The following is a 26,598-nucleotide window of genomic DNA, read 5'->3' on the forward strand; positions in this document are numbered from 1 at the left end:
AACAGCTTCAATTGATGACCCTGTCGAGGAAGCACAGCCTTGGTCGAAAGGAGGAGAGGAATATGATCGAAAGTGATTTGAAGGAGAGAACTGAGAGCGGATGTGAGAAAATGACCATACCAGGATAATGATACCAGGAATCTATCAAGTTTAGCCAAATAGGGGTGGTCTCGAATTTCTACATGAGGGCAGGTTAAGCTCTAACAGGCCTAGGGAGAAGATAAAGTCGTTAAAGATTGAAGATACTGATTACTTTCTGAAGTGCCTTCTCGCTCAGCATGAAATCTGGTAACATTGAAGTCTCCAATCAGCGCTCAAGGCAGATTACTGGAGTGATCAAGTCCATTGAGCTCAGAAAAGAATTCCACCCAAGAGGAGTGATCATGGGGTCCATAGACGTTGGTGATAGTAAATTTGGCGTTTATTCTTTTATAATAGAATTGAGTGCTCTGCGAGAATCTTTCTTTATGGAGAAGCTTCCCTTCCATTTCACTTAGGTCCCAAGCTGTTAGAAGGCCTCCGATAGATCCAATTGCCTCTAGAGAGTGGTACCCTTCGTATTTTATTCCATAGATAGATCGAAGGACAAGGGAAGAAAGGTAACTCAGCTTAATTTTTTGGAGGCAAACGATCTCACTTTGGCCTTTCTTAATGAGTTCTTTAGCTAATTGGTTTTTTTGGGGTAGGCCTAGACCTCACACGTTCCAGAATAGTATTGACATTAATCTAACAACAAACCCAACAGAAGGTTAACAACAACCCCAAAGACAATAGAGGAGAAAAGCCAAAGTTTCATAATTTGCGACATACATATTAAGCGGCAAGAGCATAGCAGGTGAGGGCACCAGGATACAATCCACATACAAAACAACACTATCAAAAACAAACTAGCATATGCCTTAAGCAGTTGAGAAGTAGAAGTATCCACCAAAAACACACAAAGTTGTGAAAAACTCTCCATCTTCATTGTTAGCCCAACATGTTGTAGATATGCCGGTGGAGGAGTTGCCTCATGCAGGCGTGATAGTACCTTTGATCGGGTGGGGAAGGGAGCTACGCTCCCTTTTGAGAGTTTTCATGTTCTTAATGGGGGAGGACCTTTCGTCATCAAGAAGGAAGAAGCCACACTGCTTGGCAATTTTTGAGATATCTCCAGCCATTAAAGAGTTGATGAAGAGCAAGTCATCAACCGAAAGCGAAGAGTCTTTAATACCCCAGGACTTCAAATTCTTCAAACAAATTCGGGCACTGCGCTTGTTGCTAGCCAGGTTGGAGGGATATGGTTTGGCAGCAGGGATGCCCTTGAGAATGGAGGCAAAAGCGCAATAAGAATAGGAGACTGGGGAAGCAAACAGGGAGTTTTCAGGCCTACAGAGGGGCAGGAGGCAGTCAGCATACTGAAAACACCTACAAGAGCGGAGGGAGTAGGAGGACGCAGACTCCTTATCCTTCAGCCCAACCAAGAGTAGTGTTGAATTTGAACCCCGGACCAAGGAGGAGGGCGCAGCACTAAGGAAGGACAAAGCAAGTTTGATCAGATCTGGGGGGATGTAGATAGTAGGATTACCACTAGGCTGATTAATCAGGAGGTCATGCATCAACGAAAAACCATTGACAAGACGGATAGGCCGCTCCAAGAGAAAGACAGCACCCCGATGAACAGATTGCATTCCGAAAGGAGAGTTACGCCAATCCAATGAATTATCACCGGAGGAGCTGCCGTGGCGGTGATTTGGATCACAAGGATTACTGCGATAAACAAAGTCGAACCAAAATTTTCATTCGAAATCACCAAGGTGACTAGGGTCATTGCTAAAAGAGGAAGACTGATCGAGGAATGGATTATAGGGAATGGAGAAGTTTACGACAAGTCTAACACGATAACGAAAAGCACCAACAATTACTTCAATGATCTCTGAGATGGACTCGAGACTTTCACACAAGAAATGGAGATCAAAACTGGTCAGGTCCTCCATGCAGATGCCAGAGTGGCTAGCCCTAAGGGGAACACCAAAGCTGGCCATGATGCTAGCCACAGCGTTGACGTTCCGATAGACAAGGGGGAGGTCAACAAACTAGCAGATACCTTAAAACGAAGCTGATGAGGGACACCATCCATAGTTTGGTCCCAGTGATCCACTAGGAGGGTGAAACCGTCACCTCGAATGTGCCCCATCGAATCGAGGCTTTGAACAACCTCAAAGGAAGGACATGCAACGAAAAAAGTATTACCCTTAGAGAGTTTTTTGACTGACAAGGAGCCATAGACTCGGGCTTTCCTAAAATGGTGAGGGAGACATCATCAATCTTGATGCTACGGTCGAATGCCTTGACAAAGGCAGCACGAGACATATATGCTGAGACATCAGCCATTTCAGAGGTAAAGGCAAGGAAAGCCTTGGTAATGAGACCACTCGGCTGGCGCTCAGTCCTTTCCATGGTTGGGATATGGATCTCTTGACAGTCAGTAGAGGAGGATTTGGGTGGAACAGATTTCAGTTTATAGGTAGAAGATGCCTTGCAATGCTTAAAGGAGTGACCAAGTTTTTTGCATCAAAAGCACCTTAAGGGGTTACGACATTCGGATTTGAAGTGGTCTGAATCTCCGCAACGAAAGCAGCGACCCTTTTTAAAAGCAAGGGGATGAAGAGGAGTGAGATGAGGGGGGGGAGGTGATAGATGTTGACCTGATGTACTGAGTGGTGCAGGCACCAACTGCTTTGCTAAAACGCCGCTCCGCCGATCGGATATGCCATAAGAGGCTGACTGACAGGAGACATGTCGATTGGAGTTAATGCGATTTATTGAAGAGGCCCGAGGCAAGACATGAGGGGATGATTGCTGAGGAGCCTTAAATTCAATATTAATGGTGGAGCGACCCACAGCATGAGACAAAGAGAAGATCCATTTCTGATGTTTGGCTCCGTGCCAGCATCTGACAAAACCCGAATGAGAGATCCAAATGAACTTAGGAGTTTTCCCGAGAATACCAGCTTCAAGCACTGATCTTGAAGAGGAGGTGCCAGAGAATGTAATTTCATGGGGAAAACGGGCAGCACGAAGACCTGAATAGCCGAAGGGAACAACGTTGGCTCCCATGGAAGGTGGTCAAGATCGATGAAAGGTGTTTGTGCTTGGGCGATTGTAGGGCCTTGTAGTGTGTGGGGCCTTGTAGTGGTGGGATGGAAACGTGTTGAACAGGAGGGAGGGAACAGTGGCCTTCCGGGATCACCGGACCTGCTTACTCTCATACTAGAGGCTTTAGACTTAGGGTGCTAGGATGGGTCCACAAGGTCTTATGTCATCAGTGCAAGTCATGAGATGAGTGGTGCATCTTGTAAATCAACAAATCGAATCATGCACGAAAAGCTTTATGAAGGGAAAGGGGTAATGGTGAACCTTTCTTCAATGCTTGCTTTTTATTGTGAATTAGCAATAGCGACTAATCTAATGTTTTATGTGGATGGGGCTCAGTTCATTAGACTGACAGATGACCAAGTATGATCAGTGCGACACGCAGATGCATATCCTAAATAAATATCCCTTCCAATCCCCTTGCAGCATAAAATATTTGATGCCTTCATTCAACTTCGAGATCAAATCCCAAACGACTGCGCATGATTGAACCGACTGGATTAAGAGTTAAGGTTCTCGGATGATATATTCCACAAGATGTTTCATGTCATTAACCTATCAGGTCTCTGGGGCACAAGTTTGTAGTGTGCATGAAACACGGATGGCTAAATATTGTGCAACAAGAATTTCCATCTCGGCATGTTAAATTAGCTCTTTACTGTTTTGTACTTAAGCTTTGCATCTCATATGAATATGCAAGTCCATGACAAACCTTTCATACATGTCCCCTTCAATGCTAAAATCAAGCTCATGTCAAAACAGAATCATTGAGATCCAAAAGCAAGCACCAAACTTTTCTAAAAGCCAAGATGCACTCACTACAGACCATCCTTCTCCAACGCCATGATAGACTCCCTTTAACCTAGGTATTTCTGAACTCAGTTTTGGAGAACCAGTAAGATCTCCACTTGCCACATACATTTAGAATGAATTCAGTTTAACAAAGTGACAACCAGAATATCATTTACATAGACTTTCTTCTTCCATAATTCCCTAGAGTACCATCTTTGGTTAAAGCAACTATTGATCATAAAATATTTTAATTCTGTTCTTGAGCATATATGAGGCAGCACTTTCAATAAGAACTAAAACATGATAGGCATTAGAATTACACAAGGTTAGGAAACATCTCTCTGGTTCATTGTCACAAAATTCAGACTAAGAATAGAAACTAGTGGAATACACATAGCTTCCCCTCTCTCCTGTAAAGCAATCATTTGTGTTTAAGAAAAACATTAACCCCGCAGTGGTGAATGATCAGCTCCGACAAGATGCTACCTTTAATATGGAAAAGTTAAAAACTTTAGAGATAATATTATATTGCAGAAGAATGTGTTTTCAGTTTGTTGCGTCTCTGTAACATTTATGCTCAAATGGCCACATCATTTTGTTTAATGCCCATTAGTCTTTAAATGACATGCATTCCAAATATTCCAAAGTATGTACTTGGACAGTGATTAAGAAACTCCCAATCCATGCACCTCTGACACCTAATTTACTCTATAGAGTTAAGCCAAATCCTAGGATTACTCCCTTTCATCCACTGGACAGGCCTACACCAGCTGAAATAAACTAAAGGTGTTTCAGCTATGAACAATAAGCTAATAGATAGATCAATATGGGAAGCTCTCCCTTTTTTAATGGAAGGGCCTGCTGGCAAAGAGCAACACAAGGAGGTATTAATAACTGTTGGTGGTGGATTCTGCACAACAATATCCTTTTTGTTTCTATAAATTCATGTATCTAAATTCTATTTATTAGTCTAATTCTACTGCATATCAAAGGAGTTATTGATGGTACAAAAATGGTTTCTATTTTGCCACTATAATACCACATGGGTGAATATGTGATGAAGCATTACAGAAAAGATTAGGACTGTAATGTTATGTAGGTGAGAGCTTGTATTTCTGGTTGTGGCCCAAACGTTGTTCTTTTACCTTTCCAAACAGGCATTGCTGGCTAAACTATTACCAGAAAAATTTCTAATATATTAGCAAGTAAAATATAAGCTGGGCCTTGCCACTATTAGGCAGGGCCAAAACATCTAACATATCATTTTTAATGCATATTCGACAAAAGATAAAACTGTCATTATAAGACAAAACAATTACAGAGATTTACATGATTGAATTATGTTTAGAACAATAAATTAAAATAATCAGTGTGGTATGCTTTGCATAACATACCCGCAGCTTGACGCAACCTACTCACAAGTCCTCCATCCGTTCAAAGTGTTGCCCCAATCACACCAACAAGTCCAGCAATCTGAGAATGCACAACCATTTGATCTCAATGAATATTTTAAAGTAGATGCCTTGATGTTTCTTTCCCTCCACTCGAAAAAAAAAGGGGAGGAATCAATCAAGAAAGCATGACTCTGGCTTCTAAAGAATACCAATCATCATGTAGCTGCAGTCATTCTCATAACCTCCTTTCTCCTTTTCTCATGAACCAACAACAAATGCCCATCTAGCAGCAGTGGATCTTGCACATTTCCACTGCCTTCATGTTAAAATACTGAAGCCTTTGAGGTTTCTGAGAAACAACTGCTCTTACTTTCTGAAGGAGACAACCAAGACGCTATTACTTTTGAGGCTACTCAGAAATGAAGAGTCCTCTACTGATTATATTAACTATTTTTCTATCTAATATTGCAAAACTTACCCCTGGAAATTTGACAGCAAGAAAGCTAAACTATCTCATTGCACTTAACCTCAGGATCATTGTATCATACCATAACGAATCATCTTCCAGTAATAATGTCACCACTTGCTAAGGACCTATCGCAAGAAAGCATTGCAAAAAGAAGTTTAATATGCTTGAGAAAGTGAAGGATGCGCTTTTTCTATTATAAGGTTTGCAAAGTTTTTTGCAACAATGTGTGCAACCCTGGATGTACAGTTTTCTTAAATAATACTGAGTGATAACCTTGAGGGCACCATTGCAATTGTAGTGGGTGATTTCTTTTTCGGTGCCATTGAAAGAAGAGAAAGATATCGGAATTAAGTTATTTTACAGTAACGATCATAATGAAAACACAAATAGTCATTCCTATTGCCCCTAGTGAATCCAATTGTGAGTGATGAGTTCAATTCCCAATATTTGATATGATTCAAGTATTCCAACAGCCAAGGACAAGTAGGTTTAAATTAGTACAACCTATCACTAAGAATAGACAAAATCTAAATTTAACAAGGTCTTCACGCATAATGAATTGGGGTTCGCCCAAATTGTTACAACCCTCTGCTTAGCAACCACAAGTTCGACTTTTGGGTAGCACAATCCCCATAGTACCCATGAACAGTACAAGCTACAATAACAACACACCAAATTGACATCAAAGACTATTTGAACATCATATAACTTTTTTAAAACAAACATGGACTGTAGGAGTCTCTTGGACTGGTATGCTTTCACATCACATAGTCTACAAGCTCTAAGCTTCTCCACACTAGTGTATGACTGACCAAGAATTTGGCGAGCATTGTATTTTCTGTCTTCAGGAGGAGTATGATTTCTTCAGAATATGCATTGTACATATACATGCAGCATGTGCCATATGTATTCAAACCACTATGTCAACGCCACCCTATAAATGAACATATCAGGATGGCCCTTAAAAATGAACCATTTTCAAGGATCGTGCTTGCAGACTTAAGAGTTCTTCCCCTGAATGCCTAGGACCACGAATCAATATCAAGGACCTTTGATTGCATACCAATAAGGCAATAGATGACTTTATGACTCCTTTTTATTAATTTCTAATGTGACATAATCTGCGGCCTTTTACTTGGGAGCATCGATTAGTGTTCCTCTATTTTAGTACCAAAATTCTCATAGGTTTTTCCTTTCTTCAGCAGAACTAATAGTTGTCCAGACAAGTCACATCATTTTGCTCCCAAGGCATCTCAGTTTTCACTGTTTGTCTTGGTTTTAGACTGTCCAAGAGGTGCATTGTAATATCAATGAAACAATATACAAATAATATTATCAAAGTTAGAATTAAAATTGGAAGTGAATTTGTTATGACTCAAATACAAGCACAATCTAAAACCCAACCCAATTAAAGTAACACAAATCTCAAAGAAAAAAAAAGAAAAAAAGTGAAAACAGAGCGATTGGGAGGAAGAAGACTCTCAACTAGCGGTTGGGAGGAAGAAGACTCCCGTTGAGAGTCTGTAGGGTTTTAGAGTGGGCATGCACAGTGGAAACATAATGGATTTCAAAATTTTAATAAAGAAATCCTAAATATTAAACCCTTAAACCAGTATCTCCTTGATGATTAACAATCATATATAACATAAATTCAAGATTAAATTTAAGTTGTAGAAGAATACCTGCAGCGCTTAATCCAAATTTCGGCAGAACCTCCACCAGGCGCCCAAGTGTTCGCCCTCCAACGGTGATCCACACAGGGCTATGATCAGGACACCAACTCTTTGAGATGATTCCTCCTCCAAAATTCTCACTCTGAGAATTTTCTTGAACACCAGGACCTCAAGATGCTCTTCCTCTTCTCCTAGCCTTCCTATCCCTACCTTTCTTCTCTCCTTGTCTTTCTTAATTCTCTTTTCTTAGACTCTTGTCCTAAAATCGGACTTGTCCTTTCTATTTTTGAACTTGTCCTAACAAGAGAAGGAAGAGACTAATTGGACAAAAGGGAGAGGATGTTAGAAAGAAAGGAGGAATTGGAAATCTGAATGAATCCAATCCCCCGGTGCACCCCCCTTTAAATACTTAGCGATGGGTTGCCTTCGAAAATTTTTCGCGCCCCTTCCACGCGCCATCTCGCATCCATCAGAAAATCTCACGCCTCCTGATGAATTCTCATGCCTATCTAGAAGTTTTGGACACATGGCAATCATCGGGAAAAAATCCAAAAGACGCTTCATGCAGAAGGACTCTTCGGAACATTTTTCTCGATGATTCTCTGATGAGTCGCGCAACTTCGCATGGCATAATTTTTTTCCACCACCCATCAACGTAATTTTGTCCATCCAATGGCCAAAAATCAAGGTGCTAACATGAGAATATCGTGGAAAAAAATTCAGATTAAAAAGTGGCGTGACAAATGGGTTAGAGTCCTTCACAAGTTGGACTCTTGGTCAGGCGCATGGATCAGGCTGACCGGATTTCCAACTTCAACGAATTTCCACGATTAAACCAGAAGGAATTTTAATTTCAAAAAAATTCCTAACGCTCAAAATAAAGTTAGGAATCATCCAAAAATTTATTTCATCATGGAACATAGGATAAGCTCAAGGATGAGGCGTCCCATCTCATGGGAAGCGAAAACTATTTCTGCACACAAAAACTGCACCCACACAAAAGAAAAATTCTTGACTCGTGGAGAATTGGTTTCCTGGCTCCAAATTTTCGGTACATGCAGCAAAGGGCTGAACCAACTCAAATCCAAAATTGATTTGAATTAATTTGGCTTTAATTAGCCCAATCTGGAATCAATTTTAAACCCGATTCGAAACAAGGAGCTAGTTTTTTGCAATATGTGCTAGCATGTCAATTTTGCAAACATGATCTAATCCAATTAGACCCCTGATCAATACCCTTTGTGTGTGACCCATTGGGTTCCACATCTAGCCAGCAATAGGTCCGAGTTCAAGTCGATTTGATTTGATTAAAATTTAATCTAACCGATCTAGATCCAATCGAGCTAACCCGATTTCAGCAATTAGAATTCTTTCTAATTGGTGATTGAATTAAACTCTTTAATTCGATCAAACCCATAAGACAAGATTGACGTCTAGCAACGTATCATCTACCTGGAAGATATGAAATTTTTTATGAAAATACCAAAAATACCCTTCAGTGGAAAGTTATCGTGCAATTTGATCCTGCGATCTCCCTGCACCCCGAATATGACTCTGGATATGGAATGATGTCAAATCCAATATCATACTCATATTTCTCTCAATCTTATGTGATGATTCAATTAATAAAATATTAGAAACTCTTTCTAATTTTTATTTTGCTTTGATCAAAGGCTTCCTGAATCATCAATCGATCAGAACAAGTAGGATGCGATTTTCTCTTACCAGGAGTGATCGATTCCATGTTGACCTACTCACAACCTCCATACACATTCTACCATATCTAGAACACCCCGTACATGACTAAGTCATGAATGAGTATGAACCAAAAAATATGGATTCATGTATACAAGGTTCTATGGTAGTCTCAGGTCAAAGAATTACATGCACAACTCCCACTATAAGAAAACATCTCTTGACAGGTAAGTAAATTCCATAAGATGTTTCTTAAGTCAGATCAATTCAGTGAACTCATTCTCTAATGAACATCCACTTTCTTGTATTAGTGTCTCACACAAGTGGCATATGAAATCTGCCACCCTCTCCATCGAGCATACATAGAAAGTGCTAATCTATCCGAAACATTGATCTCCTACTCAATGCTCCTATGACTAGGAATATTCTAAATCAGGATTTTTAGGATTTTAGGTCTCATAGGTATGATCTCATCATAACCCTAAACCCATTTTCCTGATTTATGAAGTTCATCATAATCATTACTAAAGTAATATGCAACATATGATGAAAATGCCTTTTATTATTTAAAGAGTCAATACATAAGTCTAAAAGATTACAAGGAAAACCCTTCAAAATACAAATTTCGATTGGCTTGTAGGGCATATTCCTTTCAATCTCCCACTTGCACTAAAGCCAATTGCCCTTATATTTTATCCCCATATAATCGAGATGGCGATCGAACTGCTGCTGTGGTAGAGCCTTAGTGAATGGGTCTGCTATGTTATTCTTTGTTTCTACTCGTTCAATGACAACATCTTGTCTTTCGATTATTTCACGAACGAGATGGAAGCATCTTAGAATGTGCTTGAATTTATGATGAGACCTTGATTCCTTTGCTTGAGCAACTGCTCCAGTATTATCACAGTAAAGTGGTACTGAATTCTTAATCTCAGGAACGACACCCAACTCAGTGATGAACTTCTTCATCCAGACAGCTTCCTTGGCGACTTCACTTGCAGCTATAATTCTGCCTCAGTGGTTGAGTCAGCTACAGTCTGCTGCTTGAAACTTTTCCAACTAACAGCTCCACCATTAGGAGTAAAGACATACCCTGAAGTGGACTTACTATCATCAGGGTCTGATTGGAAACTAGAGTCAGAATAACTTTCTAGTTTTAAATCAGATCTCCATATACTAAAAAAATATCTTTAGTCCTTCTTAGGTACTTAAGAATATTTTTCACTGCTTTCCAATGATTTTCTCCTAGATCAGCCTGAAATCTACTAACTATGCCTAAGGCATAGGCAACATCAGGCCTAGTACATAGCATAGCATACATGATCGACCCTACTGCCGAAGCATAGAGAATAGAACTCATTCTATTTCTCTCTTCCGGTGTTTTAGGAGACATCCTTTTAGAGAGATGTATGCCTTGACTCATGGGTAAATAACCTCTTTTACTTCCATGCTAAACCTCTTTAGCACTAAGTCTATGTACCTGGATTGGGACAAGCCTAACATCCTCTTAGATCTATCCCTATAGATCTTTATACCTAGTATATAGGATGCTTCACCCAAATTCTTCATGGAAAACTTACTTGATAGCCATGTCTTGACCGATTGTAACATTGGGATATCATTCCCAATAAAAAGTATGTCATCCACATATAAAACTAAGAAGATAATGGCACTCCCATTAGTCTTCTTGTATACACAAGGTTCATCCACATTTTTGATAAAGCCAAACTCTTTGACTATAACATCAAATCGGATGTTCCAACTCCTCGAGGCCTGTTTTAATCCATAAATAGATTTCTTAAGCTTGCATACATGATTTTCTCTCCCTTTTGAGACAAACCCTTTTGGCTGAGACATGTAAACCTCTTCCTCAAGATAACCATTAAGGAAGGCGGTCTTCACATCCATTTGCCAAATCTCATAATCATGGTATGCTGCTATTGCAAGCATAATCCGTATAGATTTGAGCATGGCAACAGGTGAAAATGTTTCATCATAATCAATACCCTGTTTTTGCCTGAAACCTTTGGCTACTAATCTAGCTTTATAGGTTTCAACTTGGCCATCCACTCCAATCTTTTTCTTATAGACCCATTTGCATCCAATAGGGGTCACAACCTCTGGTGCATCAACCAAAGTCCACACTTGGTTGGAATACATGGAGTCCATTTCGGATTTCATAGCCTCTAGCCATTTGTCTGAGTCCCTTCTCATGATGGCTTCCGTATAGGTCAAAGGTTCATCATTCTCAATGATGTGGGCTTCATTATTCTCAATAACGAACCCATACCTCATAGGTGCATTCCGCACCCTATCCAACCTTCGAAGAGGTGTACTTTGTGTTTGTACTTCATTAATGGATATTTTTGATTGAGGATCATCTTGTGCTTGCATTTGTAGGTCTTGAACTTCTCCAAGTTCAATTTTCTTCCCACTGCCTCTTTCTAGGATAAACTCTTTTCCCATAAAAGTGGCATATTTACTGACAAACACCTTATGTTCAGTAGGATGGTAAAAGAGGTATCCTATACTCTCTTTAGGATAACCTACAAACAAGCATTTATCTGTCCTAGCACTCAGCTTATGTCCAAAATTTCTTTTAACATAAGCTGGACAGCCCCATATCTTAAGATACTTAAGATTAGGCTTTTTTCCTCTCCATATCTCATATGGAGTGCTTGGTACAGATTTTGAAGGTACTCTATTCAAGATATAGACAGTAGTTTCTAGGGCATATCCCCAGAAAGAAATTGGCAAATCTGTAAGGCACATCATGGACCGCACCATATCTAATAAAGTGCGATTCCTCCTTTCTGCTACACCATTTAGCTGTGGTGTATAGGGAGGGGTCCATTCTGAGAGAATTTCATTTTCTTTAAGATGATCTAAAAATTCATTGGATAAATATTCTTCTCCTCGATCAGATCGAAGGATTTTAATACTTTTTTCAGTTTGTTTTTCGACCATACTTTGATACTCTTTAAATTTATCAAAGGCTTCGGACTTGTGTTTCATAAGATACACATATCCAAACCTAGATAAATCATCAGTGAACGTTATAAAATAAGAGTATCCTCCTCTGGCTTCTGTTGTCACAGGACCACATACATCAGTATGTACAAGTCCTAATAACTCACTTGTCCTTTCTCCATGTCCACTAAATGAAGTCTTAGTCATTTTTCCCATAAGACAAGATTCACAAGTACCTAATGATTCATAATCATAAGGATCAAAGAACTCTTCTTTGTATAACTTGTTAATCCTTGTCTCACTTATATGACCAAGTCGACAATGCCAAAGTAAAGTATTATTCAACTCTTCTCTCTTTCGCTTTTTACTTTCATTAATATGGAAAACATTGTCATTAGATAGAATTAGAAGACCATTATTAATAACGCCATGACAGATAATTTCATTAGAAAAAGAAATTGAGCAACTATTGCTCTTTCCATTTATTTCATAACCTCGTTGCAATAGTAACAATACAGAAATAATATTTCTAATGATCTTAGGCCTATAATAACAATTTTCTAGCTCTAAGATCTTTCCAGAAGGTAACTTTAACATATAAGTCCCTACAGCCTCTGATTAGATTGACTCTCCTCCAGCACCGTAGAGCTCGAAGTCACCCTTCTTCAGCACTCTAATGTTCTGCAGCCCCTGCAACGACTTGCAGATATGAGAACCGCAGGCAGTATCCAATACCCAAGAGTCTGAATTGAAAGAACTTAATGACAAAATTGTATGTATCTCATACATACCTTTTGGTGCATCGCTTGCACCTGCCTTTATAGTTGCAAGATATAATTTGCAATTTCTTTTCCAGTGTCCTGCCTTGCCGCAGTGAAAGCAGGTACCCTGTCCGGAGACTTTCTTCCCCTTCTTCATCTTGCCACCCTTAGGATTCAGTGCTTTCTTTGAACCCTTAAAACCTGACTTTTTCTTAGAGATTTTACCCACAAGAAGAAGTGGAGCCTTTTCTTTCTTAATATGGCTCTCAGCTGTCTTAAGCATATTTAACAACTCAGGTAAGGAGGTATTCAGTTTGTTCATATGATAGTTCACAACAAACTGAGCGAATGACTCGGGGAGAGATTGCAGGATCAAATCCTGACTTAATTCTCCATCCATCACAAAACCAAGTTGACCCAATCTAGTGATCAGATCAATGACCTTCAAAACATGGTCTTGTACGGATGATCCCTCAGTCATTCTAGCACGGAATAACTGCTTAGATATCTCATATCTAGCAGTTCTACTCTGTTCTCCATACAACTCTTTAAGATTAAGGAGTATGGATTGAGTATCCATGCTCTCATGCTGCCTCTGCAACTCATTGCTCATAGAGGCCAGTATGATGCACTTGACAGTCAAACTGTCATTCTTCCACATCTTGTATGTGGATACCTCCTCTTCTGTGGCATCATCCCCAACCTCTTGTGGTTCAGAGATGTCAAGAATATAGGAGAGTTTCTCCTGAGTGAGTACGATCTTTAAATTCCTCAACCAGTCCACATAATTGGGACCGGTCAACTTGTTGGAATCTAAAATTCCTCGCAATGATAGTGAAGATGCCATTTGTAGAATTTAATCTACAATAATTAAAGAATATTACATAAGCAAACAACTCATATTGACTCATACAATTAAATAAGGTCTTTAGATTTAATTGTACCTCCCACTATTTTATCGAACATCATAACCCTCTACTATGATGAACGAGACATATGTTATATTTATCTTAGTGGGATTGAGACCCTAATTCCTCATAATGATCTTGTGTTAACACAACAAACCCTTATGAGTTCATAGGTAGGAAACTCTTTCCAATTGCATCTCATGTAATTTTCAATATTATATCTTGGCCTCTAAAATATTATTAGCCTTGTGTTAATACAACAAGCTATAATATTTTAGTTAAGTTAGACCCTTCATTTCAATACAGTCAAATTCTAATATAATTGCCCTTGTGTTAACACAACAAAGCAGTATATTCAAAATTGCCGTAAGCATCTTCTATGCACCAGGATTATGTTATATCAATCCTTATGACAAGCCTCATGTTAACACAACAAACTAGCCATAGTTCATGATGTAACATTAACCTAGCATGAAGGAAGGCCCTTAATAGTGTTTTCAACATTAGGATTTTTCAATATCAAGATCGCTTAATCAAATTGGCCAGGTAAGTAAGGTGGGGGTCCCCCCATTGCTTTCCTTAGACACCAATAAATTGACCAGGTCAGACAACGGAACCAAGTAAAAAATCACCTATAGCACTTTCCTAGACACCAATTGATCAAGAATTGGTTAACCCATAGTTGCATATCACTACCACTTAATATAATTTTCTAATGAGGGCTTTTATTTGGTCTCATGCACATTCTAACTACATAATATCCATTTATGTATCAACATTAAAATTTTTTATATGTGCAAGTGTAACATATGGACATTCATCATCCTAGGACAACCTTGCAGCATAACCCCGTTATGCTAGGACAACCTTATGTCAAGATGATGAAGTGGTGAATGATATATGTATTATTTCATACATCATATGAAAGCATAAATCATTTTATAGCATAAATCATACTATGGATCACATAAATATTATGTATATATGATTGAACCAAACAAGGTCGGCTCTGATACCACTGTAGGGTTTTTGAGTGGGCATGCACAGTGGAAACATAATGGATTTCAAAATTTTAATAAAAAAATTTTAAATATTAAACCCTTAAACCAGTATCTCCTCGATAATTAACAATCATATATAACATAAATTCAAGATTAAATTTAAGTTGTAGAAGAATACCTGCAGCGCTTAATCCAAATTTCGGCAGAACCTCCACCAGGCGCCCAAGTGTTCGCCCTCCAACGGTGATCCACACAGGGCTATGATCAGGACACCAACTCTTTGAGATGATTCCTCCTCCAAAATTCTCACTCTGAGAATTTTCTTGAACACCAGGACCTCAAGACGCTCTTCCTCTTCTCCTAGCCTTCCTATCCCTATCTTTCTTCTCTCCTTGTCTTCCTTAATTCTCTTCCTAGACTCTTGTCCTAAAATCGGACTTGTCCTTTCTATTTTTGGACTTGTCCTAACAAGAGAAGGAAAAGACTAATTGGACAATAGGGAGAGGATGTTAGAAAGAAAGGAGGAATTGAAAATCTGAATGAATCCAATCCCCCGGTGCACCCCCCTTTAAATACTTAGCGATGGGTTGCCTTCGGGAATTTTTCGCGCCCCTTCCACGCGCCATCTCGCATCCATCAGAAAATCTCACGCCTCCTGATGAATTCTCATGCCTATCTGGAAGTTTTGGACACATGGCAATCATCGGAAAAAAATCCAAGAGACGCTTCACGCAGAAGGACTCTTCGGAATATTTTTCTCGATGATTCTCTGATGAGTCGCGCAGCTTCGCATGGCATAATTTTTTTCCACCACCCATCAACGTAATTTTGTCCATCCAATGGCCAAAAATCAAGGCGCTAACATGAAAATGTCGTGGAAAAAAATTCAGATTAAAAAGTGGCATGACAAATGGGTTAAAGTCCTTCACAAGTTGGACTCTTGATCAGGCGCATGGATCAGGCTGACAGGATTTCCAACTTCAACGAATTTCCACGATTAAACCAGAAGGAATTTTAATTTCAAAAAAATTTCTGACGCTCAAAATAAAGTTAGGAATCATCCAAAAATTTATTTCATCATGGAACATAGGATAAGCTCAAGGATGAGACGTCCCATCTCATAGGATGCGAAAACTATTTCTGCACACAAAAAACTGCACCCACGCACAAGAAAAATTCTTGACTCGTGGAGAATTGGTTTCCTGGCTCCAAATTTTCGGTACACGCAGCAAAGGACTGAACCAACTCAAATCCAAAATTGATTTGAATTAATTTGGCTTTAATTAGCCCAATCTGGAATCAATTTTAAACCCGATTCGAAACAAGGAGCTAGTTTTTTGCAACATGTGCTAGCATGTCAATTTTGCAAACATGATCTAATCCAATTAGATCCCTGATCAATACCCTTTGTGTGTGACCCATTGGGTTCCACATCTAGCCAGCAATAGGTCCGAGTTCAAGTCGATTTGATTTGATTAGAATTTAATCTAACCGATCTAGATCCAATCGAGCTAACCCGATTTCAGCAATTAGAACTCTTTCTAATTGGTGATTGAATTAAACTCTTTAATTCGATCAAACCCATAAGACAAGATTGACGTCTAGCAACGTATCATGTCTACCTGAAAGATATGAAATTTTTTATGGAAATACCAAAAATATCCTTCAGTGGAAAGTTATCGTGCAATTTGATCCTGCGATCTCCCTGCACCCCGAATATGACTCTGGATATGGAATGATGTCAAATCCAATATCATACTCATATTTCTCTCAATCTTATATGATGATTCAATTAATAAAATATTAGAAACTCTTTCTAATTTTTATTTTGCTTTGATCAAAGGCTTCCTGAATCATCAATCGATCAGAACAAGTAGGATGCCATTTCCTCTTACCAGGAGTGATCGATTCCATGTTGACCTACTCACAACCTCCATATACATTCTACCATATCTAGAACACCCCGTACATGACTAAGTCATGAATGAGTATGAACCAAAAAATATGGATTCATGTATACAAGGTTCTATGGTAGTCTCAGGTCAAAGGATTACATGCACAACTCCCACTATAAGAAAACATCTCTTGACAGGTAAGTAAATTCCATAAGATGTTTCTTAAGTCGAATCAATTCAGTAAACTCATTCTCTAATGAGCACCCACTTTCTTGTATTAGTGTCTCACACAAGTGGCATATGAGATCTGCCACCCTCTCCATCGAGCATACATAGAAAGTGCTAATCTATCCGGAACATTGATCTCCTACTCAATGCTCCTATGACTAGGAATATTCTAAATCAGGATTTTTAGGATTTTGGGTCTCATAGGTATGATCTCATCATAATCCTAAACCCATTTTCCTGATTTATGGAGTTCATCATAATCATTACTAAAGTAAGATGCAACATATGATGAAAATGCCTTTTATTATTTAAAGAGTCAATACATAAGTCTGAAAGATTACAAAGAAAACCCATCAAAATACAAATTTCGATTGCCTTGTAGGGCATATTCCTTTCAGAGTCTTCTTCTTATCCCAACAAGGAGATCAAATCTGAGCCAAATCTCCAACTCTCCTCTATAAAAAGGAAACCCCCTCCCTTCCTCGGCCTACCATCGTCGGAAATCCCTCTTTCTCCCGATTTTTCTCGTTTTCCTACCGTCGGATTGAAGGCACTGCGCCTGCGAAATTATGGCCCAAAACACCACCAAGAGTAAGGTAATCCACCGAGAAACCGTCTCTTTGATTTCTTCTTTGAATTTAGCAGAGATTTTTGGGTTTTTATCTGCTGATTTTTGGAGCAAAAATCGAATTCCGGAACCTCTATTTCGGCTGTCCATGTTTTTGGGTGTTCTGACATCGTCCGACGCCATCCATCGCCGACGAGCTCCGACCAGGGAGCCACCATTGCGCCGCCCTGGGTTGAACCCCCACTCGCCGTTCTAGGCGAGACTTCCTTGGAATCGAGAAAGAGAAGAACGGGGGACACGGTCCCCTGTTTTGTTCCATCGAGAAGAGAAAAAAAGAGGAAGAAAGAAAAAAAAAGAAAAAAAAATAAAGAAGAGTTTTTCTTTAATAGCTTAGATTAGTTAATCAGAAATCTCATATGCTATCGCCTCATCGATCCTTGTGAAAATATTGGATTTTAGAAATTTTATTTTGAAAATAATTATGATAGAATTTTGATTTAAGTATGGTCTTTTTTATATCAGGCTCATTGAAGGATTTTCAGGATTAATTAGATTCCATAATTGGATTAACTTTTGAGGTAAGTAGTGTTTTACCTTTATCGAATTTATCTAGTAAATTATAACTTGATAAATTGATGAATTTTGAATTGTATCAACTCATGATATATATGATGAAGGTATTTTGAATATTGAAAATATTCTATTTTCATTGAAATAATTATGATGATATATGATTATAATTAATGATATGCATTAATTGATATGATTATTATTTATTTGCTTACTCTTGAACAAAATATGAAACTTGATGATAACATGAATTGACAATCTGACTATGTAAAGGACCCCACCAATGGGGGCAAATACGTTAGTAATTATTTTATCCTGAGGATTTATGTTGCCAACAGACTAGCGACATGTCGCCAGCAGACCAGCGGTTCCGAAGAACTTTGCTGCTAGATGATTCGCGACTCACCGCAAGAAGATACGCAGTGTTATGATCCTACCAAAGAAAAAATTTGATCATAGTTCATGGTTGATAAGAACTTAAGAAATTTGATGAATGTGAGATGACGAACATAAGTTGTATTTATAATGAATTGAAAATTGATATATGAATATTTGATAGTGCGATGAATTAAAATATGAATTCTTGAACTCATATATTTATTATATTATTGTCAGTAAACTGATATATGTAACATTATTATCTGATTTATTCAGTTAAAGATATATATTGCTTACTGGGCTATTTAGCTCATAATGAGTTTTCTATTTTTTTATAGATTCAAAAAATTAGCATGATGCGAAGTTTCTATTAGGAGTGTGGTTAAAGACGGAGTTAGCTTACTTTATTTGATTTAGAATTTTCTCAGAGTTGATGCAAGATCTTATTTAATGTTGACTTTGTTAAACATTCATTTCCTTTTTGACACTAAGTTTTCATTTTGTTATTTGAATTAAGGTTTGAACATTAATTATGAAATTTTATTTCGCTGTCTGTTTATGATATCATGATGAGATGCCTTGCATGCTTATAGGAAGAATTTTTTATGAATATGCAGCAGTTACCATGATCCCTAGCTCATGATCTTGGAGCGGGGGCGTGACAATTAATATGGTATCAGAACATAAGTGGATAGATAATGACATATAGAATTTGATATAGAACGAGTGATAGGTAGATATCAAGGACACTGGGACGTTAGTTTATGATGATTATGACCTGACCTATCTTAAATAAGTTTATGACTTTATTAAGGATAAATTATCATCCCAATTTGACATAGATCAACATGCCTCCGTGACGAGTGAGGACTATCAAAGATCTACTAGAGAGACATCAAACTCGCAAGGTGACGACACTCCCCAACAGACTGGTGGCACCCTCAACAGGAGGAAATTATTGACCCTGCCGAAAATGCTCCAACGATGCAGCAAGAATTAAACATGACCCAGTTAATGCAAACCCTAGTCGAAGTGGTGCAGACACAGCAACAGTTGCTTCAACAGCAACAAACACAACAACATACGTAGCCACATCAGCATCCACCACCACCACATGGATATGAAGAATATCCAGTGCAGCAAAACAACATCGTGGAGTTTAAGAAGCTGGCTCCTCCAGCTTTCAGAGGGACCATCGAACAGATAGAAGCTGACAACTGAATCATGGAAATGGAGAAGGCATTTGCCGTTCCGGAGTGCCATGATGATGAAAAGATCCACTACACAGCCAATCTGTTACAAGATGAGGCATACAACTGATAGCAGATACTTGAATAGAAATATGAACAGATAGGGTACCACTCACCTGGGAGCGATTTCGAGGTAAATTCTTCAATAAGTATTTTTTTCGAAGTGTGAGAATATAGAAAGAGCAAGAGTTCATTCAGTTAAAATAAGAAAACAGGTCTGTTAGAGAGTATGAAGCTAAATTCACAGAGCTAGCCAAGTTTGCTCCAAGATGGGCTTAAATTGAACAAGACCAAGTACATAAATTTGAAATGGGGCTAAAGACTGAAATTAGAAAACAGATCGTACCCTATGAGTTAACTACTTATGCAGCAGTAGTAAACAAAACTTTAATAATTGAAAGAGAGGTTAATGAAGCTCAACTAAGAGGAAACAGAATCAGAAGAAAAAAAATAGATTTGACAAACCTCAAAGACAGAATTAGAACAATAAGGGTCCAACAAAGAAGCCAGCAAATAATAAAGGTCGTGAGAATGAGCCTGGTAAATATTCGAGATGTGGCCAAGATCATGATTCTACAAATTTCCATGAAATACTGGTTCTTATTTTAGCTGTAGACAGAAGGGACACAAAATTGCAGATTGCCCTCAGAGGAACTAGAATAGATCCACTCAAACAAAGGATGGAGGTCAAAAGCCGAGAACTCAAGAGTTTATGCACTCACACAACAGGATGCTCAAGCCTCCAATGCTGTGGTGACAGGTACTATCCCTGTGTCTGGTATCTACGCTTATGTTTTGTTTGATTCTGGTGCTACACATTCCTTTATATCCACTATTTTTATTAGACAACATGATATAGTATGTGAACCTATGAAAACTAAATTATATGTTGAGACACCAGTAGGTGGTATATTGAGTACCGAAATTATCTGCAAGTCATGTAGTGTTAGAATAAGAGATAAAGAGTTACCGACGGATATGGTGGTTTTAGATATGCATGATTTTGATGTCATCCTAGGAATGGATTGGCTTGCTACTTATCATGCCTTTGTGGACTGTCATGGAAAGAGAGTGAACTTCAAATATCGGATGAATTAGCATTCAATTTTGATAGAAATACAGAAATCACCACTCCACGTATCATTTCAATTGTGCAAGCCAGACAGATGCTAAGAAAGCAATGTACTGGTTATCTGATTTCGATAAAAGATACAAAACAAGATGAATTGAGGTTTCAGGATATTCCTATTGTGAATAAATTTTCAGATATATTTATTGATGATTTACTCGAACTACCACCGGATAAAGAAATTGAATTTACCATTGATCTAGTACCTGGTGCGGGTCCGATTTCCAAAGCTCCTTATCGAATGAGCCCTATTGAGTTGAAGGAATTAAAAGATCAATTACAAGATATACTGGATAAGGATTTTATAAGACCTAATGTATCGCCTTGGGGAGCTCCGATTTTATTTGTGAAAAAGAAAGAAGTATGAGACTCTGTATTGATTATAGGGAGTTGAATAAGATTACTAAAAAAAACAAGTACCCATTGCCTCAAATCGATGATTTGTTTGATCGATTGCAAGGTACACAAATTTTCTCTAAGATTGACCTTCATTCAAGGAATCATCAGTTAAAAATTAAAGTAGAGGACAAACCAAAGACTACATTCAGAACTTGTTATGGATACTATGAATTTTTAGTGATGCCATTTGGATTAACAAATGCTCCTGCAGCCTTCATAGATTTAATAAACAGAATATTCAAATCCTATCTTGATAAATTTGTTGTGGTGTTTATTGATGATATCTTGGTATATTCAAGAAGCAAGATGGAACATGAGGAACATTTGCAGTGTGCTACAAATATTAAGGAAAGAGAAGCTTTATGCCAAATTAAAGAAGTGAGTTTTGGTTGGATAAGATAGCATTCTTGGGACACATCGTGTCTAGAGATGGAATCTCTGTGGATCCAATGAAAGTGGAAGCTGTAGTACAGCGGAACAGACCTACAAATATTTTCAAAATTCGAAGTTTTTTAGAATGGCAGGCTATTACAGATGATTTATATAAAGATTGTCCCATATAGCTGCACCTTTGACTCGTCTTACTCAAAAAGAGATTAAATTTGAATGGACCGAGGATTGTGAACAAAATTTCCAGGAGTTAAAATAACAGTTAGTTTCAGCCCCTATTCTTACTATACCCACAGGAAATGAAGGATTCACGATATATAGTGATGCATCTAGAAAGGGGTTTGGCTTTGTATTGATGCAATATGATAAGGTAGTGGCTTACACCTCAAGCCAATTGAAGCCATATGAACAAAATTATCCGACACATATTTGGAGTTAGCAACAATGATCTTTGCCTTTGAAAATCTGGAGACATCATCTATACGGTGTGCAATATGAAGTGTTTACCGATCATAAGAGTTGGAAGTATATTTTTACACAAAAAAAATTAAATATAAGACAAAGAAGATGGTTAGAACTGTTGAAAGATTATGATTTAACAATTCATTATCATCCTGAAAAAGCTAATGTTGTTGCTGATGCCCTTAGCAGAAAATTCATTGGAAGTTTGGCTATTTTAATCACACATCAATGACAAATATTGAAAGATATAAGAAAACTAAAATTAAATATTCGAATATATGACTCAGTAGTACGGTTAGCCAACATGAGGGTTCAGCCAACACTTATAGAAAGAATTAAAGTCGCCCAGAATAGTGATCCACAATTAACAAAAATCAGGGAATCAGTAGAGGCAGGTGCTTAATCTGAATTCAAGATACATGATGATGGTTCATTGAGGTTCGAAAATAGAATTTGCATACCTAATGATTCAGTACTCAAACAAGAAATACTTCAGGAAGCCCATCAGACCAGTTATACAATCCATTCGGATGGTACTAAGATGTATAGAGACTTAAAAAAAATGTACTGGTAGCATAATATGAAGAGAGAGATTGCTCAATTTATGGCTCAATATTTGATGTGTCAACGAATTAAAGCTGAACATCAGAGACCCGCAGAGTTACTTCAATCCCTCAATATTCCAGTATAGAAGTGAGAACATATCACTATGGATTTTGTAATTGGATTACCCAAGACTCCAATGCTAATGATGCAACTTGGGTGATTATGGACCGATTGACAAAGTCTGTGCACTTTCTACCGATTAGAGTTGGGTTCAGTTTGAAAAAACGAGAAAACTTATATATAAAAAAAATTGTAAGGCTATATGAAATTCTAGTGACCATTGTATCAGATCGAGACACCAGATTTGTATCATAATTTTGGAAGAGCTTACACAAGGCATTAGGAATAAAATTGAACTTCAGTACAGCCTTTCATCCGCAGATTAATGGTCAGTCAAAGAAAATTATTCAGATCTTAGAAGATATGCTGAGAACCTGTATTTTAGATATGAAAGGTTCATAGGATGAGCATCTACCTTTGATTGAGTTTGCTTATAATAACAACTATTAGGCTAACATTGATATGGCACCTTATGAAGCATTATATGGTAGAAGATGTCGATCACCGATTCACTGGGATGATGTTGGCAAACAGAAAATATTGAGTCCTGAACTTATTCAACAAACAGTCGAGAAGATTCAATTAATCAAAAAGTGACTTCAGACAGCACAAAGTAGGTAGAAAAGTTATGCAGATAACAGAAGATGAAAATTAGAATTTCAAATTGGTGATCATGTATTTCTCAAAGTATCTCCTTCAGAAAGGAATCTCAAGATTTGGTGTTTGTAGCAAATTGAATCACAGATATGTGGGTCCATTCGAGATTTTGAAAAGAATTGGTGAGGTAGCTTATAAACTTGCCTTACCACCTTTATTTGTTGAAGTGCACAATATTTTTCATGTTTCTATGTTGAAGAAATATCTGCCAGACCCAAGTCACATTGTGGAACTTGAACCCTTGCAAACTAGAAAAGATCTATCATATGAAGAATATCCTGTACGGATAGTGGACTGTAAAGAACAAGTGCTAAGATATTGTATCATTCCCTATGTCAAAGTACAGTGGAGTCATCATTCAGAAAGAGAAGCCACTTGGGAACTAGAGAAAGAAATGAAGCAGAAATATCCCCAGCACTTCAAAACCACTTGTACGAAAACTTTCAAGGACGAAATTTCTTTTAGGGGGTGAGAATGTTATGACTCAAACCCAAGCCCAATCTAAAACCCAACCCAATTAAACGAACACAAATCTTAAAGGAAAAAAAAAAGAGAGAAAACAGAGCAATGCAACTCAATTAAAGGTTTTTCCTTTCAGCTACTCTATTTTGCTGCGGCGTATAGGCATATGTCCTTTTGTGGATGATTCCAAGAGAGGATAAGAAGTTAGAGACTTCGGTTGGGAGGAAGAAGACTCAACGCAGTTGGGAGGAAGAAAACTCCCGTTGAGAGTCTTCTTCCTATCCCAACAAGGAGATCAAATCCGAGCCAAATCTCTAACTCTCCTCTATAAAATGGAAACCCACTCCCTTCCTAGGCCTTCCATCGTCGGAAATCCCACTCCCTCTTTCTTCTGATTTTCCTCATTTCTTGCTCTCGGATTGAAGGCATTGCGCCGACGAAATTATGGCCCAAAACACTACCAAGAGTAAGGTAATCCACCAAGAACCCTCATTTTGATTTCTTCTTAGAATTTAGCCGACATTTTTGGATTTTTATCTGCTGATTTTTGGAGCAAAAATCGGATTCCGGAACCTCTGTTTTGGCTGTCTGTGTTTTTGGGTGTTCCGGCGTCCGACGCCATCCATCGCCGGTGAGCTCCGACCAGGGAGCCACCGTTGCGCCACCCTGGGTTGAACCCCCACTCGCCGTTCCGGGCGAGACTTCTTTGGAATCGGGAAAGAGAAGAAGGGGGGACACGGTCCCCTATTTTGTTCCACCAAGAAGAGAAGAAAAGAGGAAGAAAGAGAAAAAGAAAAAGAAAAAAAAATAAAGAAGAGTTTTTCTTTAATAACTTAGATTAGTTAATCAGAAATCTCAGACGCTATCGCCTCATCGATCCTTGTGGAAATATTGGATTTTAGGAATTTTATTTTGAAAATAATTATGATAGAATTTTGATTTAAGTATGGTCTTTTTTATATCAGGCTCATTGAAGGATTTTCAGAATTAATTAGATTCCATAATTGGATTAGCTTTTGAGGTTAGTGTTTTACCTTTACTGAATTTATTTGATAAATTATAACTTGATAAATTGATGAATTTTGAATTGTATCAACTCATGATATGCATATGATGAAGGTATTTTGAATATTGAAACTATTCTATTTACATTGAAATAATTATGATGATGTATGATTATGATTAATGATACGCATTAATTGATATGATTATTATTTATTTGCTTACTCTTGAACAAAATATGAAACTTGATGATAACATGAATTGACAACCTGACTATGTAAAAGACCCTACCAATGGGGGCAAATACGTTAGCAATTATTTTGTCCTAAGGATTTATGTTGCCAGCAGACTAGCGACATGTCGCCAGCAGACCAGCAGTTCTGAAGAACTTTGCTGCCAGATGATTCGCAACTCACCGCAAGAAGATACGCGGTGTTATGACCCTACCAAAAAAAAATTTAATCATAGTTCATGGTGGATAAGAACTTAAGAAATTTGATGAATGTGAGATAACGAACATAAGTTGTATTTATGATGAATTGAAAATTGATATATGAATATTTGATAGTGTGATGAATTAAAATATGAATTCTTGAACTCATATGTTTATTATGTTATTATCAGTAAACTGATATATGTAACATTATTATGTAATTTATTCAGTTAAAAGTATACATTGTTTACTGGACTATTTAGCTCATGACGAGTTTTTTATTTTTTTACAGATTCAAGAAATTAGCGTGATGTGGGGTTTCTATTGAAAGTGTACTTCGAGACGGAGTTAGCTTACTTTATTTGATTTAGAATTTCCTCAGAGTTGATGCAAGATCTTATTTAATGTTGATCAGGATTCGCTGTACCGGTATCGGATAGCGTGTCGGTGTCGGACAGGTATGGTACGGTACCGATACCGTACCATACCGACACACGGTACGTCAAGACGTACCGATCCGATATCGGTACACAATTTTTTTTTCGATTTTCAAATTTTTTTGGAGGTTTTTGAAGTTAATAATTGATAAATACAACCTCAAAATGGCATTATATTGCATATTATTGACATATTTGGGTTCAATTTGGAGTTAGATTGTGGTACAAAGACTCTTGATCCAAAATTTCAAACATATATTTATTTATATTATATTTCAACTATGTCATCTTAAAATTAAAAAATATATATATATAAAATACGTATTAAAATATATTTAAATATTTAAGTACAAAGTGCAATAACTGATATACGAACCTTAAGATGTACTCTGCATTTAATTTTTTGTCGAGTGTCTGTGACGCTCGTAGATGTCTGGATCATCAACATAGTCTGAAGGGACATCAGTCCAACCCTCTAGCCAAGCTGCACCGTACTCTCGAATATTCATCATCCCATAAGGCATCCTCTCTAGATTGTAAGACATCTCAGACCTCGCTAAAACTCTAGCTCTGAGAAGTATCCTCAGGATGATGGTACGATTGTGGAGGAGCCCTTTCAAATATGCCAGTAGCAAAATCTGATCCGTAAGATGCTCCAGACTGCATAGGATAGTAACCACTAGAAGATGATGCTTTGGATGTACCATATACATATGGATCATAAGATGGCTGTAGATAATAGGATCCATAATGCGAGGATGATCCAGATACATCCATAGATCCTACTCCACGTGCAAGATCGTTTGCAGCTGCATCATGTGCTGGATGACCTCTAGGAGCCGGTTGTCTATATGAAATTGGCTCCCTACGATCT

General features: G+C 37.9%; 1 protein-coding gene across 6 annotated transcripts in view; it reads right to left on the reverse strand.

The window, feature by feature from the left end:
• Nucleotides 1-4,077: 4,077 nt before the first annotated feature.
• LOC105033365 (uncharacterized) overlaps nt 4,078-26,598 on the reverse strand; it is a 93,695-nt gene continuing 71,174 nt past the window's right edge. For 3 of the 6 annotated variants that reach the window (XM_010908132.4, XM_010908133.4, XM_073252972.1), the window contains one exon: nt 5,103-5,400. In XM_010908132.4, the coding sequence (XP_010906434.1) occupies nt 5,339-5,400 (62 nt within the window). In that variant the 3' untranslated portion in view covers nt 5,103-5,338. Of the gene's footprint in view, nt 4,414-5,102; nt 5,401-26,598 lie in introns of those variants that run through there. The other 3 variants (XM_073252969.1, XM_010908131.4, XR_829976.4) reach the window with 3 other exon arrangements.

This window comes from Elaeis guineensis, chromosome 1 (assembly GCF_000442705.2).
Source record: "Elaeis guineensis isolate ETL-2024a chromosome 1, EG11, whole genome shotgun sequence".
Taxonomy (NCBI): domain Eukaryota; kingdom Viridiplantae; phylum Streptophyta; class Magnoliopsida; order Arecales; family Arecaceae; genus Elaeis; species Elaeis guineensis.